This window comes from Cricetulus griseus, chromosome 2 (genome assembly GCF_003668045.3).
Source record: "Cricetulus griseus strain 17A/GY chromosome 2, alternate assembly CriGri-PICRH-1.0, whole genome shotgun sequence".
In the NCBI taxonomy this organism is placed as follows: domain Eukaryota; kingdom Metazoa; phylum Chordata; class Mammalia; order Rodentia; family Cricetidae; genus Cricetulus; species Cricetulus griseus.
In genome coordinates this window covers 83,380,433-83,400,971 of record NC_048595.1, presented here as the reverse complement: position 1 = coordinate 83,400,971, position 20,539 = coordinate 83,380,433, and the positions used below count along the sequence as shown (strand labels likewise).

Sequence of the window (20,539 nt, the reverse complement as noted above, 5' to 3'; positions counted from 1 at the left end):
CATAGTGGCTAGAGGGTTTTCAGAGCAGAGAAGCCTGAGCCCCAAGAGGCCAGCTTTGGGCTAGCAGCAGTTTCCTCCACATGCCAGGCATGCTGGGGTGCATACCAAGCAGAGGGTTCCTTCGGGTTCAGTCTGATACATAAGAGAGGCAGGGGGAGTCTCGGGCATGCCTTAGCAGTTAGTTGTTCTTGGAATGGGTGTTTTTTTCCCCCTCCTTTACATGCTTACTTGCATACTCCATTTTCTTCAAAATTGATATACATTACTTTCCCCCTCAATAAAAAAAAAAAAAAAAAGAAAAACCCTGGGCTGGAGAGATGGCTCAGAGGTTAAGAGCACCGACTGCTCTTCCAGGGATCCTAGGTTCAATTCCCAGCAACCACATGGTGGCTTACAACCATCTGTTATGAGATCTGATGCCTTCTTCTGGTGTGCAGATATACATAGAAGCAGAATGTTGTATGTGTAATAAATAAATTAAAAAATAAAGAAAAACCCAAATAAACAAATTCAGAAAATTTGAGTGCAAATACACCACTTAGAAAAATCAGCCTTCTCAATGGGCCTCAATCATTGTAACTTAAAACTTATTCATCCCGGTAGCCTGAAGTGTCAGTGCTTGGGTTTTTGTATCATTGCCATCAGTCAGTTATTGCAACTTCACAAGTCACTTGATTTCCATAAAATAGTAATCATGAGTGGGATAGCTCAGAAGATGAAGGCACTAGCTGCCAAGTCTGGTAACCTCAATTCAATTTCCAGGATCCACATGGTGCCAAGAGTGATCCCCTTCCAGCGGTGGTTTTCCTCTGGCTTATGGGTTCATTGTGCTACCTGCACTTCCATGTATTTACTTACACACACACACACACACACACACACACACACACACAGAGAGAGAGAGAGAGAGAGAGAGAGAGAGAGAGAGAGAGAGACAGAGACAGAGACAGACAGAGACAGAGCGAATGTAATTGGCCCCCATCATCACATAAGGACCCAGGCAGTGGTGGCACACGCCTTTAATCCCAGCACTTGAGAGGCAGAGGCAGGCAGATCTCTGTGAGTTTGAAGCCAGCCTGTTCTATAGAAAGAGCTCCAGGACAGCCCGAGGTGACACAGAGAAACCCTATCTTGGAAAATAAAAACAAACAACATTAACAAATGTGTCATAATAGTGTCCCCCCCCCATTGTTAGCATTGCTCAGCTACTGTGTGTCCAACACTCTTCATGCCTTTTTGATTCCTTGTAGTCTTTTGTTTTGTGATAGTGTCTCATTCTGTAGCTCTGGCTGGCCTGGAACTTGCTCTGTAAATTAGGCTGCCACTAACTCACAGAAATCCTCCAGGTCTGCCTCCTGAGTACTGGGACTAAAGGCGTGTGCTGCCACTTACAGCTTGTATTTTGATTTTGTGTGTCTTTGAGACAGGGTCTTATGTAGCCCAGGCTAACCTCGAACGTCGAATGTTTGAGAATGACCTTGAACTCCTGATCTTCTTCCCCCACCTCCATCTCTCAAGTAATGGCATTACAGATTTGGGCCACCACACCTGACTCATTTATCTACTCCTCAACTCAAGTAGGTGAGAGAGAGATCGTCTCAAATCCCTTTAGCAATCAAGACCACTGAGGGGCTGAGAGGGAAGCCTGGCTTTAAGACATCTGCCTAAAGCTGCCTCTCTACCGGCTGTTAAAGCAATTAGCAAAAACGCAACACTTCGTAAGTGCTCACTAAAGTTTCCTTCAGCCACTAGGATATTGGTTGTTAGTTGTTTGTTTTAAAAACTCGGGCACAACACAACTGTACAAAGAACCAAAGCCTGCTAACGCAGGTGGGACCAGATTGGCGCGGATTAGCGCGCGGGCGCAGCCTGGGGGCGGGGCCGGAGAAGGCGGGGCCTGGAAGGGCGTGACAAAAGAAGCCACGCCCCCAGCACCTGCGACAGGTGGAGCGCGCGGCGCCCGGCACTCTGCCATGTCCGCGGACGCCTCGGGACCGGAGACCGGACCCGAGCTGGGGTCGGAGACCGGACCCCAGCTGGGGCCGGAGACCGGGCCCGAGCTGGGGCCGGAGACCGGACCCGAGCTGGGGCCGGAGACCGAGCCCGAGCTGGGGCCGGAGACCGGGCCCGAGCTGGGGCCGGAGACCGGCCGAGCTGGGGCCGGAGACCGGACCCGAGCTGGGGCCGGAGACCGGGCCCGAGCTGGCCGAGCTGGGGCCGGAGACCGGGCCCGAGCTGGGGCCGGAGACCGGACCCGATGTGGGGCCGGAGACCGGACCCGAGGTGGGGCCGGAGACCGGACCCCAGCTGGGGCCGGAGACCGGACCCGAGGTGGGGCCGGAGACCGGACCCCAGCTGAGGCGGGAGACCGGACCCCAGCTGAGGCGGGAGACCGGACCCCAGCTGGGGCCGGAGACCGGACCCCAGCTGAGGCGGGAGACCGGACCCCAGCTGGGGCCGGAGACCGGACCCCAGCTGGGGCCGGAGACCGGACCCCAGCTGGGGCCGGAGACCGGACCCCAGCAGGGGCCGGGGCTGGGGCGGGAACCCCAGCCTAGGACCGACCCGGGCCAGTTGTGCCCCAAGCACAAAGAGCCTCTGAGCTGGTTCTGCCTCTCCGAGAGACGGCCGGTGTGCGCCTCCTGCGTCGAGGTTGGCGGCCGCTGTCACCGGCACCGCATCCGCCCGGCCGAGGAGCACGCCGAGCTGCTGCGAGTGAGCGGGCATGGGGCTGGGAGCTGGGGTGGTTTTCTCAGAGCCGGGGAACTGGCAAGGGACCAGGAAGCCGGGGGGCGGAGGCTGGCTTCTCTGTGGCTTCCCTTTCAGAACTAGGTTGTTAAAGGTGTGATCTCTGTATTAAATTGGATCCGAGTTTGAATCCTTTCCCCCTCCCTGTGAGTCACGGAAACTAGCTTTTTGTATTTCACCAGTAGTTTCGGGGCATTCGTAATACCACGTGTTTGTTATAGCTGACCTCGGAAACTCAATTCCCCCTCACCCCTTGAGTCAGAGTCTCCTCCCCTCCTCTCCCCTCAGGTTTCCTGGTGAGGGATCTAGTTCCCTTCCTACCTGGCCTTGACTGGACTTGAAGTTGCTGGATGGGGTGGGAAGAATGGCAGGACGCTATCTATCTCCGAAGGCCTCCTCTTCTCCTGGCTCAGTGTGGCTAGTCACCTTCCTATTACACCCCCACCCTTTTCCCTGAGCTGCTGAGATTGGAGGCCAAGTCACCTTGGTCCTGCTGTCTTCCTTTTATTCTAGCTGTAGCCCTTGGGGAACTCCTTGCAATTTGGGTAAATGGCTTACTTCTCCCAACCCCACCCTGGCATTGAGCCCTGCTGTGCACTGAGGTCTGTCACTAGGAACATCACCTACTAAGACCAGATTGTAATAAGCATACCTTACTGGAAACTGGGGCCAGCAGAGTTCAGTTACTCAGTGGTGATGAAAATAAACTTGAGTAAAGTTGATACAATCAGCTTGCATCATGGGTAAGGATTTTACAAATTCCTAAGGACTTAGATATTTATCATCTCATTTCACCCAGACCGGGCTTCTGAAGCATGGGTTCTAACTCCGGTTTTTCAAATGGGGAAAGGGAGGTCCACAGCAGGATGGTAACTCCTCCCAGACTCCACAGCTTCAGGACTTAGAAGGGGAGATTCATTGACTGGGCAAGAGGAAACCACTGCTTGACCTCCGTGGTTAGGAAGAGGAAATGACCTAATAATGACATAAAGCCTTGAAAAGTAGCCATCATGCCTATCTGAGTGGTGGGAGGGGTGAAAGCTGGGGCAGGATGACAGGCTTGGTACTATTCCCCAGGTGCCTTCTCTGGGCCACCCTAAGACCTTACACAGGTGCATAGCCTTGGCTTAAGGAAAGTGAGTCTTGTCTCTCCTACCTTAGATAATATGTTTTTGTTTGTTTGCTTTTCTTTTTTGGTTTAACCAGAGCCTCATGCAGCATATTAGACTCTACCACTGAGCTACATCTCTAGCCATAGAGTACAGAATGCTTTCAATACACTCCTCCTATCCTTCATCCTAGAGAGAAATGGTCTCTGGAGCATAAACACTACTGACCTGGGCAAAATAGCACCAGTTCAACTGCTCTTTGTGTCTGGATTCATGCCTGGAAGCTAGTTAGAAGGTAGGCTCAGGTTAGGAACCAGCCTAGGTGCCCATTATTGGATGAATGGATAAGAGAACTGTTAATATATACACATAAAATTATGTGATTGGCAGGAAGATGGGGAAAGTGGAGATCACCATGTTAAGTGAAACAAGCCTGACTCAGAAAGACAACTGTCACATGTTTTGTTTCATATATAGAACCTAGACGCAGCCATTAAAAGACAACATGAGCTGGGTGTGGTAGCACACTCCTATACTAGTGAGGCAAGACGATGACAGGTATGAGGCCAGTTTGGATTTCATAATAAAGTCTTGTCTTAAAAAAAAATCAAAGCCAGTTGTGATAGCTTTACTCTGAGCACTTAGGACATGAAACATAGAAGGGGAAGCATTAAGGAAGATCAGGGTGGGGAGAGAGAATAATGAATGAAGGGTGGGTGTGATAGAAGAGTCATAGTCAAACATTCTATACAGTTAGTATACATTAATAAACAGTTGGGGTTTTTTTGTTTTGTTTTGTTTTAAGAAAAAAGGACAAAAGCTAAGTTCAGTTCTCTTAGTCCCCGGGTACATGGTAACCACAGTTCCACGACTCACTCTTACTGATTGGAGAGAGGGTAGGAAGAGTTTCTTGGAAAAGGTAGCCAGATTGCCTTGTGGCAGATGGCACTGGTGCCAGTGTCTGGGGTAGTAATGGAGAGACTGCTGCTTGGAAGCTCTCCAGCTGTTACCTGGTAGGAAGGAGTGGGAAAGTCCATGTCTAACCATGTCTCTATGGTGAACCAGTTAACCATCTGCCTCAGCTTCCTTGTTTATAAACCTTTCCCTGTTCCTTGATGGTTGATGCTAGTGACTTTGGGAACAGAGAACTGCCAGGTCGCTTGTGGTCAAGGCAGTGATCATTCATCACCAATAAGCATTTATTTAAGACCTGCTATATGCAGGGACTCCCTTCTAGATGGTAGGCCAGAGGTCAGAGTGTGGTGCTGATGCTCCAGTAGTAGGGAGACAGGAAAACATACGAAAGTAAACACACACTGTGTAGTCAGGAGTTGTAAGAGAAATAACACAGGACAAAAGTGGGGGTGAGTCAGGGTAGGCTTCTCTGAGGAAGTGGATATGGGTACATCAAGGGAGCAAGACAATCGGGGGAGGCTGAGGCTAAAGGAGGAAGGAACAACAAGCCAGTGGCCCCAAGGCAGACTGGGTAAATCTGGTGTTTTTAAGGAGCAGAAAGGTTAGTGTGAGGTAGGAGGTGGCATGGGAGACAAAGAGTTATTCCAGGTAGGACCTGTGGGCTCAGATATGAGGCTTATTCTCTCTGTGACTGTATTGGAAAACCACTGGGAGGTTTTGAGCTGGTCAGGGCCTGCACTGGTTCCCCTAGGAAAAGTGGCTGTGGTAATGGGGAGGTGTGAAGATTAACAAAGGAAACCCAATTTGGGGGTTCTAACAGGGTTCCTCTGAGTCGATGACCATCTGGATAGAATAACAGAAGTGGAAGTAGTCAGTGGTGAAGTGAGGAGAGGAGAGGGAGGAGAAGGGTTAAGGACAGACCCATCAAGACCCAGATGTCTTGATGGCCCTAAATGAGTAACTGGAATAGGGAGTCCAGTACTAGTGAGCTGGAAGGGAAGATATCATAGGCATATGTGGGTTCCTTGACCTAAGGTTTTGGGTGCATTACTGTTTTTGATGATGATGGTTTCTGGGTTCAGACCATAGGAGAGGGCAACTAAGGGTAGAGTAAATGGGAAAAGTCACTTGAATGAGTGAGTTGCCCATCTGCATGCGTAAAGACACTGTAATGTCATTTGTGTTGCAGAACAAGATTGTGGACCAGTGTGAGAAGATGCAGTTACAGAGTGCTGGCATCACCAAGTATGTGTCGGAGGTCCTGCAAGGGAAGAACCAGAAAGTAGTGGTAATTCTTCTGCTTTCCTTTGCCTCCTAGGATAAGACTTTAGCCCAGGTCTAGAATAGTCTAAAATCCCTTTCCAAACTTAGAACCTTATTGAGCTACTGGCTGACTGTTTCCTTCAGTACACAGACTACAGACTAGAGAAAGAATTCTTGGTGACTCCGGCATAGAAAGTCAAGAAGACTAGAATTTTTTTCTCACAAATTTTAGACATTTATTTTGTGTGTATGTTTGTTTTGCTTGCATGTATGTATGTATGTGTATCACCTGTGTGCCTGGCATCCACAGAGATCAGAAATGGGCATTGGATCCCTTGGAATTGGAGTTATAGATGGTTGTGAGTCACCATGTGGGTGTTGGGAACTGAACCCACATCCTCTGCAAGAGCAACAAGTGCTCTTGACTGGTGAGCTATCTCTCCAGCCTCAAGACTTTCACTATGGAATTATTTTGTGCCCATCTTCAGAATTGTGAAATTCTTTAGGCACTTTTACCTGGGTTCCCTTTTTTTTTTTCCTTTTTTAACCAGTCTGAAGCATGTACCCAGGGTCATGTACATGCTAGGCAAATGCTCTATCATTGAGCTACATCTTCAGTCCTTTTGAGACATTCTTTTGTTTGTTTTGTTTATTGAAACAGTGTTTTGTGTAGCCTAGGCTCAAACTTTCTGTATAGACAAGATTGACCATGAACTACTGATCTTACTGCTTCCATCTCCAGAGTGCTGAGATTAGATGCAAGCACCTCCATGGAAGGAATTTTTGAAGTACTCTTACTACAATTTTATGCAATAGGTGGCAGTAAACATCCCTATATGAAGATATGGAAATACATCTTACAGAAATTAGTTAACTTGCCCCAGTGCCTCATTGCAGGGTCAGTTTTATGTCCTGGATTCTCTGATTCTCAGGCCACTGCTGTTTCTGCCATATCACAAGGCATATCGTTTATTCAACATCACTGTTATGTCTTCACTCTTAAGTAGGCCCTTCAAGGCAGTGCTGGACTGTAAATTTCTTTTTGCATACCACCTCACCCACCCCTGCCTATACACACAGCATACAGAATAAGTTTGGCACTGCCTTAGCCAAGTTTCTTTAATTGCATAAACTGAACTACCATAAACAAAAATAGAGAATTCATGGCAGGACACAGGGGTTTCTCAGAAGCTAAAGGAACTAGAACTAGGAACCAGAAAGCAGCTAGGAATCCAACTAATCTTCATCCATCTTCACTTCTGTTTGCATGATGATATTGATCTGCCTTTGACTCTATCACTATTTGTATTTTCTTGTCCTATTGCACTGGCTAAACCTCTAGTACAATATAAACTAGAAGCTATAGTAGCAGATCCTGACTTTAACTGGGAAACTTCCAACATTTTACTATTTATTTAACAAATCTTTAGTGAGCACTTCCATATGCCAGGCACCATTGGCCTGTGTGCCAGGCATCCTACAGTGAACAAAATAGGAAAGTTCTGTTTTGTGAATGCTACATTCTTGTCAGGAGAGATGGGCAATAAAGAATAAAATAAGTGTTATGTCAGAAGGCAATGCAATACATTCTTTGAGGGAGTTGTAAGTAGGAAGAGGGGACAGCATGTCCTGAGGACAGGGTTGTTACTTGTGCTATGATAAGAAATGCTCTCATTAAGAAAGGTTGATATTGCTGGGTGGTGGTAGCTCTCACCTTTAATCATCCCACCACTTGGGAGGCAGAGGTAGGCAGATCTTTGTGAGTCCCATGCTAGCCTGGTGAACAAAGTCCGTTCCAGGGTAGCCAAAGCTGTTACACAGAGAAATGCTGTCTGGAAAACAAACAAACAAACAAACAAAAAAGGAAGGTAAATTGTTTCTTGTAAAAGCCTGAGTTTGTTCCCTGGAACCCACATAAAGATGGAAGGAGAGAACTAATTCTATAAAGTGGTCTTCTTACCTCCACACATGTATGTGCCAGGATGCATACACACACACACACTACACAATAATGGTAAATGAAAGTTTGAAGAAAAGAAGGTTTATATTTGCTCAGAAATCTAAGAAATGGAGTGGTTAGCCACACATTTGAGGGAAAAGTGTGTAGACAGGTTAGCAAGTGCAAAAGCTCTGGGCAGAAAGGTTCCTGACATGCTGGAGCAGAAGAGTCCTTCAAGGCTGAAGCGGTGTGAGCAGGTAAGATGGCAGAAGAAGTAAAATCAGAGAAACCAGGAAGAAACTAGGTCAGAGAGCAAAAGGTTCAGGGAGAAGTTGAATCCCACCCTCTTGGTCACAGAGGGGCTCATCTTCATTTCAGATATAAAGAGAAGCCACTGAAAAGCTTTAAAAAATATATAGGCAAAAGCTTTAAATTTAGGGTTTAGAAGGGTGACTAGTAGTTAAGAACACTTCCACGTCTTCCAGAGAACCTGAGTTTAGTTGCTAGTACCTACTTTTGGCAGCTCACAACTATACTTAACTACAGCTCCTTGAAAGCCAAGCATATGGCACACACACACACACACACAGACACAGACACACACACACACACACACACACACACACACACACACACACACACACACACACACACACAGAGTTGCAGACAGATTGAGACTTCAGTTTAAAAAGAAACCCCCGTGCAACTGTAGTAGGAGTGACCACAGGCAGCAAAAGAAAAGGCCAGGCAACCAAATGGGGGGCAGTTATAATAATACAGTGAAATCAGTGTGGTTCAGACTCAAGTGAGTTTCCTTGATATTCATTAAATTGTTTTCTCCTCCACACTGGGCAGATTGTGGGTCTCAGTTTCTTAGAGGGGTGACTGCACCCCATGCTGTACAAACCAGGTCTTCAGGGACAGGACCCAGAGAAGCAACCAGCTCTTCCTGGCCCTCTGACATCAAGAAGATAGCTCTATTCTGACACATCTGGCAAGAGTCAAGTGCAGGTGCTTTATGTAGCAAAAGGAGGCTTGGTTACCAGGTGGTATCTGGCATAGGAGAATAGTGCTAGACTGACAGTCGGGAGAATGGGCTTTTAGATCCACCTCAGCCACTGGCTCATGATGTTCAAGCTAGCAAGAAATTTCCCCTAAGACAGCATAACCACTCAGTCACAAGTCTATATTTGGAGGTACCTACTGCATGCCAGACCCTGACCACTGTGAGTTAGAAGATGATGCTTGTTAACATCCTTAGCTGAGCCAGTGGTGGTGGCCTTTAATCCCAGCACTCGGGAGGCAGAGGCAGGTGGATCTGTAAGTTCAAGGCCAGCCTGGTCTACAGAGAGAGTTCCAGGACAGCCAAGGTGGTTACACAGAGAAACCCTGTTGAGAAACAGACAAACAAAAAACAAGAACATACAAAAAGAAACATTTTTAGCTAAGAATTTTTTCAAAGCTCCTCTATGACACATGAAAAGCTTGTGTTGGAACCAGTTGGAATGAGCAAGCCTTAGGAGAGGATAAGATTTTGGCCCTCGAGCAGAGTGAAACTTCAACGGGAGCCTCATTCTTATTGTTATGGTTGATGGCAATAACTCATTAAGGTCATTCTGTCCAGTGATCACTATGATTCCCTTACTTTTGTTCCATGGCCATCATGTTTCCAACTGTGAAATAAGCAGGCAAATCTAGTTCATCTCTAAGCCCCACCCACCTTTTGTACTGTGACCATGACCTTCTGAGACATGGCCTGGATGTTTAGATCTCAGGTTACTCTTAAACCACACTTTGGAACTCTAAAAGCTAGGGTGTCAAAGTAAATGGCTTGAAAACCTTTATTCTCCTTACTCTGTCCATGGCAGACATTGTCAATCATTGCTAGCATCATTTCTGCTAAGCCCATATGTACTGTCCTGCTTGTGACTTTGACTTTGCCAGGATCTGATTCCTCATTTTATCCCTTGCCAGAACACGGCTAGTGCAACAAGGGAACTGATTATCCAGAGATTGAGTCTGGTGAGGAGCCTTTGTGAGAGTGAGGAACAGCGATTACTGGAGAAGGTGCATGGTGAAGAGGAGCGGGCCCACCAGAGTATCCTGACTCAGCAGGCACATTGGGCTGAGGCACTGAAGAAGCTGGACACCCTCCGTACCAGCCTGGTTTGCATGCTTACCCACCTGGATAACCTCCAGCTGATTGTAAGTCAGGAGAGGGTGAGGACACAGGAGGTTGGCAGATTCCCCCAGATTTGAAGATCTGAGAACACCAAAAGGATGGCAGTGAACTTTTGGACAGGGATGAGTGACAGTGATTTCTGCCAGACTGTGACGCTGTTTCTATCCAGGCCCATCTATGTGCTTTCTTTGCAAAGAACCCAGCTAAATCAGCTTGGCCAAAAGCCCCACCACTGACATCTGGTAGCCCTCGGCACTTACCACATTCCACATCTCCACCGTCTCCTAGGGGTTTGTGGTCACCCTGGTCTGTCTTTAGCAAGAATCCTCTTAGTCAGGATTCTTTAGCTAGGATCCCCTTCCCTCTTAGCCAGCAGTTCCCAACCTGTAGGTTTTGGCTCTTTTGGGGGTTGAACAAACCTTTCCCAGGGGTTACACTAAGGCCATCAGAAACCACAGATACTTACATTATGGTTCATAACAGTAGCAAAATTACAGTTATAAAGCAACATTGAAAATAATCTTATGGTTGGGGGTCACCACAATATGAGGAATTGTATTAAAGGGTTGCAGCATTAGGAAGGTTGAGAACCACAGCTCTTAGTGATTTTCCATCCAACGATCCCTCCCTGCTCCATGGCCATCAATTCCATGCTGTATTCAAAGCTGAACTCAATCTCTCTCTCACCCATTGCAAGATTCCCTGACAGTGGTCCCTATAGCTATCTTCTTTACTATGTTTAATATCATTGACTAATCCCAGTTTTAACAAAAGACAGGAGAATAAAATTATCTAAGTATTTTGGCACCCGATAACAATATACTTTGAACAGAAAGCAAATCTTTATTGAGTGTCTAAATGTTGTGTAATGGGGCAGAGTTATGGGACACAGCTGATATTGATCCCAGTCCTACCCAAGAGATGAATACATAAACTGACAAGTAGACTGTGTCATGGTAGTAGAGGAATCCCTTGGAGGTCAGAACACCCCCAAGGCAGTTGCAATAGATCATACCTTCTTGGATGAAGTGACTTAGAGGTAATAAGAAGAGTCCCAGGTACAGGGAATTGGGGAGGTGGAGAGAGTTCAGAAGTACACTGGGAGAAGGCAGTGCTTGGCACAGACAAGGGCACCAATATAGAAAACACTCTTGGGTTTACCAGACATAGCCACAATTAATATTCAGTGTTCTGCTTTTCACAGTACTTTATAGATATGCAATTTTGAGGGACAGTTAGACACCCGAGTAAAACTACCAAGCAGAGGGAGAATGAGGAAACACCAGGCCAGCCTCTGCCTTTCAAGTAGGGCAGTCATGGAGACTGCCCTAGATTGTACATTCATTCAGCACCAGCTTCCAGGCAGTGGCACATTCTGCCCCAGCCACTGGGACAGTCACAATAAAAGATTCAGAGAATCACAGGCATCCAGGAGCATTTGGTTTCCATGGCAGGTGGCAGTGGGGAGCTGGGTTTGTGGAAGATGGTCTTGAAGTAGAGTTGAGGGGAGCCCAGGATGTCACAGGGTAGGGGGCAATGGCTGATTTATTCTTTGTGTATGTTGGGAGGGTGGGGGAGCATGTATGTATGTGGGGGGAGAACAGCCCAGAAAGCCTTGTGCTTGGTCTTTGCTGTGAAGTCTCCATCCTCAGTTGTATGCAGGGAAATGTGTTCTGGTCGTGTCCATGTGATGGGTTTCTGCTGCCAGCCTGACCCTTTTTTTTTTTTTCTCTTGCAGCAGAAGGAGCAGGAGATTTTTGAGAGGTGAGTGTGGCCCTATAATTTGCTCATTCAGTCATTGAGACCCCAGGCCTTCTTCCCAGGCCATTGATTCTAGGCATGTAACTGAGCAACTTCCTAGAGCCTGGCTCCAAGGTCAAGACTCCTTACCCCATAAGTCTTCTTTATATCCATATGGAAAGGCACTGAAACAAATACTTATTAGCCAGGGGCTTTCCCTGGGCTTTCCTAAAATTTACCCTACTTCAACTATGGTTACCCTGGGTAATGCTGAAGGGAGCTTGGGGAGACACAGAACTGGGGCCTGGATTCACCTGATACCTGTTTCCTTGATGTCTGCTCTACAAGGTTGCTGTTTGGTGGTACAGTGAGTGCTTTTGCCTGGTTTGTAGAAGGTCCTGGGTTCAATTCCAAACCCTCTAAAAAGAAAAAAAAAAAATGAAAATGAAAAGTGAGTCCTCATTAACCCTTTCTAATCTCATTCCCCTAGAAATGTGGGTTGTTTTAAAGATGTGGATTTTAAAAAATTTAGTTACTTAATTACTATTTTGTGTGTGTGTGTGGGGGGGGGTGCCATGTGTGGAGGTCAGGGAACAACTTGTGGGAGTGGCTTCTCTCCTCCTATGGTGTGGGTACTGGGGATTGAACCCAGGTTGCCAAGCTTTGTGGCAAGCGCTTTATGCACTGAGTCAGCTCACCAGTCTTACATGTGGAATTCCAAACTCTTTGTTTTATTAGATTTGAGATTTGGACTTCTTATTTAATTGGAATATATGTGGCTTCATGTGTGTGTGTGTTTTTTACCTCCTTTTAACACTCTATGTTTTTAAACAAATACAGATGGGATCATTTTTTACCTGTTCTATTCCTTAGCTGCTTTGGGAAAAAGTTCACATCAATACATTTAGATTTACTTTCTTTATTTCCTTCCTCTCCTCTCCTCTCCCCTCCCCTCCCTTCTTCTCTCCTCTCCCCTCTCTCTCTATCGCTCTCCCTCCCTCTCTCTCTGTGTCTGTCTCTTTGTCTCTGTCTCTTTCTGATAAAAAATAAATTCTTTTAGATTTATTTGTTTTATGTGTATGAATGTTTTGCTCTCTGTGTACCACATGTGTGCCTGGTACCCGTGAAGGTCAGAAGACAGCATCAGATCCCCTGGAACTGGAGTTAGGGATGGTTGAACACCATGTGGGTTCTTAGAATCAAATCTGGGTCCTCTGCAAGAGCAACAACTGTTCTTAACCACCAAGCCATCTCTCCAGCTCACTTTCTCTGAGTTTTGTTTTGTTTATGGTGCTGAGGAGCCAACTTAGAGCCTCATGCATGCCAGGCAAGAGTTTTGTCTTTTGTTTTTGTTTTTTAGGCAAAATCTAGCGTAGCCCAGGCTAGCTTAGAACTCTGGGTCCTTGTTTCTCTGTCTCCCTAGTGCTGAGATTATAGGCTTGAGCCACCCACCCATTCAGTGTGTTTGACCTATTTGTTCATACTGTTTCCCACACTTTTGGTGGTCTTCTCATTCAGTTCATCGCTGTCATCGTCTTTCTTTACTACAGTTTATCCTTAGTATAAAGCAAGCTTGACTTTTTAATAAAATCCCATCTCTAATTTTTAAAATTTTGAAATATTTCAAGCTTGTGGGAAAGTGTGGCACAATAAGCTTTAATAGAAGTCATATTCTGCCACAGTAGCTCTCACACTGTTGTTCTTCCTTTCCATATGGCTGTCATCTATTACCCATCCTTTGTCTTCTTGTATGCAGTGTATATAGAAAAACTTTTTTTTTCTGGCCTCTTATGATATCCTGCAGAGAACATGAAAGTTTATCTCTGAATATTTCCAGTATATCTCCTGAAAACAAAAGCATTTTTCTTTAGGTTTTGTTTTTTGAAACAGGGTTTCTCTGTGTAGCCCTGGATGTCCTAGAACTTGGTCTATAGACCAGGCTGGCCTTAAACTCACAGAGATCCACCTGCCTCTGCCTCCCAAGTGCTGGGATTAAAGGCATGCACTGACACCACCTAGCATCAAAGATAGTTTCCCATATAACCCCAGCATAAAATTTAGGAAATTCATCATTGATACAACACCATTCTCTAATACATAGTCCATATAGTCCATATTCAAAGGTTGCCAGTTGTGCCAAAAACATTCTTAATAGTGGGATTTTTTGTTTTGTTCTCTCCTGATTCATCTGGCCTTCTTAGTCCTTTAGTCTTTAGGAGTTCAGGCCCCTTTTATAGACTATCATTCAGTTTTCAGTAGAATGAGATATCTCAAAGCCAAAATGAGTCATTAAGTGTTCTTACTGCTACTGTCCTATCATTGTACTGGACCTTTAATCAGAAGTTGGGCATATGTGTAACTTTTTATGCATGAATCTGTATCATAACTTCTAATTCCAGTCTAACACTGCAGTGTTTTGCCTTTGCTTGCCCCCAATTCCATACTTGTATCTTACATTAAGAACCCTGGCACCCAGGCTAGGCCTGGTGGCCCATGCCTTTAATCTCAGCATTTGGGAGACAGAAGCAGACAGATTTCTGTGAGTTCAAGGCTAGCATGGTCCACATAGCTCCAGGACAGCCAGGGCTATATAGCTTTATTCATTTTCTCAGTCCTTCAGCATACATATTGTTGAATTGCTGAGTCCACACTTCTTCCATTGGCAAACCTACTAGTAGAGTTGAAGATCTGTATGTAGTGCTTTGTGCTCTAACTGAAGTTATTCTCTTTCAAGAGCTGTTGTCAGGCCCATCTAGGTGGAATCTCACTATCTGTGAGAAATGCCTTTGTTGGTTCTGGCATTTCACATTCGTGGTGGCTGGGCTCAGCTCCTGCCTAAGAGTGACAACAATCCCCACTGCATAAATGGAATGTTCTGATTCCAGACTGTCTTTGCTGTATTCAAGTCTTTCTGTACCTTGGAGCCATGAATTTGTGTTCTGTACCATGCAGTAGCTGGACCCAGTGGCTCTCTGTTGACTTCAGTCCACGGGTGGTCTCAGCTCCGTCCCAGAATGGCAGCTTGCTGACACTGGTTCCTCCTTGTCTCCACCTGTTAGCCAGGGCTTCTCCACATAGAGCTGCCATGCTTTGAGAGCACAGGCTCTCTCTTGTTCTGACCACAAAGGAATCTTTGTTGCTAGGGCCCGTGGTCAGCATTTGTACTTCCCCATTTCTAAGGCTCTGCTCATCTCATTCTTCCCAGGCCAGGCCAGTCAGTGACAGTCTCACAGAGACCCCACATACATCAGAGAAGTGCTGCTTGAATAACCCCAAGCTATCTTCAGAATTAGAGGTGGTAGGAAAGTTCTTTCTGAGAAGCCAGGTTGGAAGACTACAAAGTGCTGGATAAGTTCCCATTTCACTTTTTGTCCCTTTGAGATTTCATTTCAGGTCAGGGGAAAAATGTTTTGAGTGGTGCCTGGGCTCTACCCTGGTTTGTTCTATTTTTTTATGTGGAAGGGGACTTGAATCCAGCTTCCATTTTCTGCTCAATGTCTTCCATAAAGCTCCATTCTGGTGTCAGATGGGAAAACTACTTTCCCATTACAGCAAAGTTTAAGTGATCATGTATAAAAACAATAAACCCAGAGGCCAAACATCTGGATAAACGGCATCCTACCCTAAGGCATTTCCTCTTTAAATTTTTGTTAGTTTTTAATATTTATTGTGTGTGTGTGTGTGTGTGTGTGTGTGTGTGTGTGAGTGAGCGGGCGCGTGTGTGTGCGTGCATGCCAGTGTATATGTAAGTGCACTGTGTATGTGTAGGAGCCTGAAGATATCAGAAGGCATTGGATCCCCTGCAACTGGAGTTACAGAAGTTGTGAGCTGCCCTGTGGGTTCTGAGAATTGAACCTGAGTCTTCTACAAGAGCAATAGCTCCTCATAACTGCCAAACCATCTTTCCAGCTCTAGTTGGGTTTTTTTTTTTTCTTTGTGTGTGTGTCGTCTGTATATGTGTGCAAATACCATGGTGCATGTGGAGGTCAGAGAATAATCTCAGATGCTGGGTCTTGCCTTCTGTCTTGTTTGGGATAGGGTCTCTTTGTTGGTAGCCTACACCAGCCTAGCTGGCCGTTGAGCTTCCTGTTTCACCTAGAAGCACAGGGATCATAGGTGCATGCTATCTCACCAAGTTTTCCATGGGTTCTGGTGATTCAGCCTCCTGTCCTCATCTTGCACTGCAAGTGCTTTACCTGTTGAGTCATCCCCAGCTTCCAGGCGCTCTGTCTTGATGACTGAATGTCCCAGGTCTGTGTGCTCCTCAGGTTTGTGTTTAAAAGATGACGAATGCCTGGGACCAAACCAGGGGAGCATTTACTGTTGCAGTGGTTTTTGGAAGTGGTGAGATATTTTCTGGAGAGTATAATAAAGAAATGTCATCATACAGCAAGTCCTGAGGCCCAGAGCCTATTCCATCTCTGCTGTCAGCTAACCAGGGCACTCATGAGTCACTTACACCTCCAGAGCACACAGCCTCCAGGCCCTACTCCCAAGATTTACTTTTTTTTTTTTTTTTTTTGGTTTTTCGAGGCAGGGTTTCTCTGTGGCTTTGGAGGCTGTCCTGGAACTAGCTCTTGTAGACCAGGCTGGTCTTGAACTCACAGAGATTCACCTGCCTCTGCTTCCCGAGTGCTGGGATTAAAGGCGTGCACCACCAACGCCTGGCAAAATTTACTTATTTTTATCTTTGTTTGCATGCTTGTGTGTGTGCTTGTTGGTGAATACATACAGGTGCAAGTGTTCACAGAGGCTTTCTGATCTGGAACGAGTATTGGAGCTGGGAATCTCTACAGAAGCAGTAGGCACTCTTAACTGCTAGGCTCTCTCCAGCCCCTGCCCCTACTTTTAATACCAGTTAAGAATATACTTCCCTGGATGTGCAGTGGTGGTGCACGCCTTTAATTCCAGCACTTGAGAGGCAGAGACAGGCAGATCTCTGTGAGTTCGAGGCTAGCCTGGTCTACAAAATTACACAGAGAAACTCTGTCTTGAAAAACCAAAAGAGAGAGAGACAAACAGAAAGAGAGACAGAGAGAGAATATACTTCCTTATAAACTGTCTGCTTTGCTGGAATGAAGGCCCCAGGGGGATTCAGGAAAAGCTACTGTCCTTTCTGGCTAAAACAATCAGGTGTCACCCTACAAAGGGAAGATTTTACTTTTGTCTTCCTCCCCTCACCCTGTAGATCCAGATGCATTTCCAGAACCTTCCTGAACCTCTGTCTCTCCTTTTTCTTTCTGTATAAGGGCTGAGGAAGCAGAGGGCATTTTGGATCCCCAGGAGTCGGACAAATTATGCTTTAACAAGAAGTGCGGTTGGAGCCCACTACTGACTCAACTCTGGGCAACATCGATTCTTGGGTCTCTCTCAGGTTAGGAGCTGCAAGAGTTCAGCACTGTGTGTGTGCGTGTGTGCGTGCGTGCGTGTGTGTATGGTGGTGGTGGTGGGGTGCTGCTGGGTCACACTGGGCATTAGTGCATCTGGGATGGTAGCTCTGGTAGCCAGTAATGTTGGAAGCAGGCTGCTCAATAGGGCCAAGGCTGTGATGGGGCTGAGCAGTTGACCAGATCCTTCCCATTTCTCCGTGGTTAGGTATAGGATTAATTAAGTTCTTTAAGTCCCACCCTCCTTACATTTTACCTTTCTGGGGCAGCTCTTTATCATTTATTGGAAACCTCAGATTTCTTTTTAAAAGTAGAATGACATCCACACGGACAGCATCTGGGACCACAATGAAGCTGCCAGAACTTGCCTCACCCATTCATTTAACAAACATTGGCCTAAATGGTGATGCACACCCATAAGCCCAGCACTTGGGTGGCTGAGGCAGGAAGATTCTGAGTTCAAGGCCAGTCTGGCTACCTATCTCCCTATCTGAGAGACTCTGTCTCAAGAACAAGAGAACACAAAACTTTAACTGGTGTTGAGTGTGGGCCTGGCCCTATACTGCATACTGGGGCATCAGAGGGGAAGCTCCGTAATTCCCCTGGGTTGGATGGAATCTCATATGCCCCATGGTGATAGACTGAAGCTTTCTCAATTTTAACTGTCCCCTGCAGATAGATTACATACATACATACATACATACATACATACATACATACATACATACATACATGCATGCATGCATACATATCTTGTATGCTCTACTTTCTGGTTATCAGATGGTGCCTGGTTTAGTTAACTTCCAAGAACTGCTATGTTTCCCAGTTTCTAGGCTCTGCTCTCATGATATCAGCTCTGGAAGCCACAGATAGGATCAGCTTGAAAGCAGTATGATAGGGGAATACTAAAACACTGGGTCTTCATTTGACCCTACCACCAGCTTGATGTGGGAACTTGGGCAACTCACTTCTTCTTTCTGGCCCTTCTTTCTATCAGAATTTCCACATGAAGATTTTAGAACAATAACTACTGTTCTTCTGGCTCCAGTCACTCAGCACGTGTTCTATACAAGACACTTAACACATATTATTTCATCTAGTCCTCATGACTACCCTGTGTGACAAGCCCTATTTGGTTCCCACTTTAAAGATGAAGAATCTGAGGCTTAGGGAGGGTAAATGGCTTGTGTGAGGCCTCAGTGAGTGGTAAGAACAACACTGACTACCTGATAGGACCAGATTAGGATAGAGTTGGGGTAGGACCCTGGACAACCCTGAGAATTCTTTCTGGCAGGCATGGAGGAGGTGCTTATCAATGAAAAGACTGTCAGCCCCTTATTGCAATTGTCCGAAGACCGAAGGACCCTGACCTTCAGTGCCAAGAAGTCCAAGGCTTGCACAGATGACCCAGAGCGCTTTGACTACTGGCCCAATGCCCTGGCTTCCACCAGCTTCCAGGCTGGGCTCCATGCCTGGATAGTGAATGTTCAGCACAGTTGTGCTTATAAAGTGGGTGTGGCCTCAGTCCAGCTGCCCCGAAAGGGTTCTGGTAGTGACTGCCGTCTGGGCCACAATGCCTTCTCCTGGGTCTTCTCTCGCTACGATCAAGAGTTCCGATTCTCACACAATGGACAGCATGAGCTTCTGGCGTTGCTTCGGTGCCCAACACAGCTGGGCGTGGTGCTGGACCTCCAAGTAGGAGAGCTGCTCTTCTATGAGCCTGCCTCGGGGACAGTGCTTCATATCCACCGCACGTGCTTTCCTCTGCCGCTGTTCCCAGTCTTTGCCGTGGCTGACCAGGTCATCTCCATCGTTCACTGACCACCTCCCCATCACCCATGTAGGTCAGGCCATGCTTCCAGCTAGTGTCCTCTCCCCCAGTGGTTTGTGTGGTCTTCCAGAAATGGGATCTGCTTCCTACTCGGACATAACCTTTCGATTTTGGTCATCTGTGGGTAACCTGTTTCTCTCTTGGCCTTAGTCTCCCAAGCCCACCATACTTGTGCCTTTCCAAGGGTCTCATTAATCTGTGCCTCTGGCATCAAGCATGGTGCCTGGTGCATGGCTAGTGTGCAGTGAAGGGAGTATATGGCTGGGCAGGCAGGTGACCAGTGATGTGACAGTTTCTGGAGGAGCACTGCTGTCCCTGGAGGTGCCTCTCTGCAAAGAAGTGTGTGGTGAAGTCCCCCTAGCCTCTCAGTTCAGTATTTCTTGGTCTTTTTCATGACACAGTAGAGAGAATATTTTTCTAGCACACAAAGGACAACCTGCCAGGCTGCTCTTGACCAGAAAACCAGCCTGCAAGTGTCATGGCCTCCTCCTACATTCTCCCGTGACACTAGTATCCTAGCTCCAGGAAATGTGCTTGCAGCACAGCTGTGGGCATCTGTCCCGGTCCCTGAGGCTGAGCTCTAATGTGGACCTGCCTGTGATAAGGTGATCCCCCATCACCGTGCTGATGAGCACCCCACATCATGACTCTTTCCTTAGGGTGGAGACCCAGGTGGAGAGCTTCAAGCCAGAAGAGCTGAGGGGAAAGGAGGGCTGTCCTTAATGAATGAATTGAGTGTTATTAAAGGTTTCCAAAGACTTAGTGATGGTTTTGCTGGTAACTGGCTTCATGCTGCATGACAGCTTTAGCTACCTGCTTAGAAATAAGTGGGTCATGGCTCCACCTAGCAGAAAGAGCCTAGAGATGTTACTGGAGATGTTGAACCAAGGCCAAGTCTCGTTGCCATTTCCTCCATGAGGAGTTCATCTGAGAACAATAGTCTTCTTGCCAGGACTAGGGACAAAGCACGGTGGTAGAGCACATGGCTAGCATGCTAAAAGCCCTGAGTTCAATCCTCAACGCTGCAAACAGAACAGTTTGAAAACCAATCAGGTGGTCACAAAGTCCAGTTGGCAAATAATCACTGTTCTGCTTCAGTCCCTTGGTGCCATATAGAAATGTGGTCCCAAGGTGACTGGGAGGGAGATCTTTGGAGAACAGTGTGTGTTCATGTGTGTAATTGGGTAGCCTTAGATGTCATCTTTAGACGTGCAATCCCCCCTTTGGAGACCCTCTCAGTTTTTTTCGTATGTAAAGTGGGGATCATGCCACCTCTGTCCCTGTATAGCTTTGAGGTAAAGCATTTAGCAGGCGCACCCCTTTAATCCCAGAACTCTGGGAGGTAGAGGCAGGTGGATCTCTGTGAGTTGAAGGACAGCCTGATCTACAGAGTGAGTTCCAGGACAGGGTCCAGAGCTACACAGA

The 20,539-nt window shown here is 46.6% G+C and overlaps 1 protein-coding gene across 2 annotated transcripts; it reads left to right on the top strand.

The window, feature by feature from the left end:
- Positions 1-1,973: 1,973 nt before the first annotated feature.
- On the top strand, positions 1,974-19,153 carry Bspry (B-box and SPRY domain containing). Of its 2 annotated transcripts, none has more exons than XM_035438965.1 (7): positions 1,974-2,035; positions 2,385-2,715; positions 5,962-6,060; positions 9,949-10,179; positions 11,895-11,920; positions 17,146-17,270; positions 18,578-19,153. In XM_035438965.1, the coding sequence occupies exons 1-7, from the start codon at positions 1,974-1,976 to the stop codon at positions 19,102-19,104; spliced, it is 1,401 nt and encodes a 466-aa protein (XP_035294856.1). In that variant the 3' UTR covers positions 19,105-19,153. The 2 variants fall into 2 exon arrangements, with proteins under 2 accessions (XP_035294856.1, XP_035294857.1); XM_035438966.1 differs by having other exon boundaries at positions 1,974-2,153; positions 2,527-2,715.
- The last annotated feature ends 1,386 nt before the right edge of the window (positions 19,154-20,539 follow it).

Bases quoted from the DNA above. Each gene is read 5' to 3' on its own strand.
- Bspry (XM_035438965.1), top strand. From the start codon at position 1,974: ATGTCCGCGGACGCCTCGGGACCGGAGACCGGACCCGAGCTGGGGTCG. The intron at 2,036-2,384 runs GCTGGGGCCGGA...ACCCCAGCTGAG, and splicing joins GGGTCGGAGACCGGACCCCA to GCGGGAGACCGGACCCCAGC. The intron at 17,271-18,577 runs GTTAGGAGCTGC...TCTTTCTGGCAG, and splicing joins GATTCTTGGGTCTCTCTCAG to GCATGGAGGAGGTGCTTATC.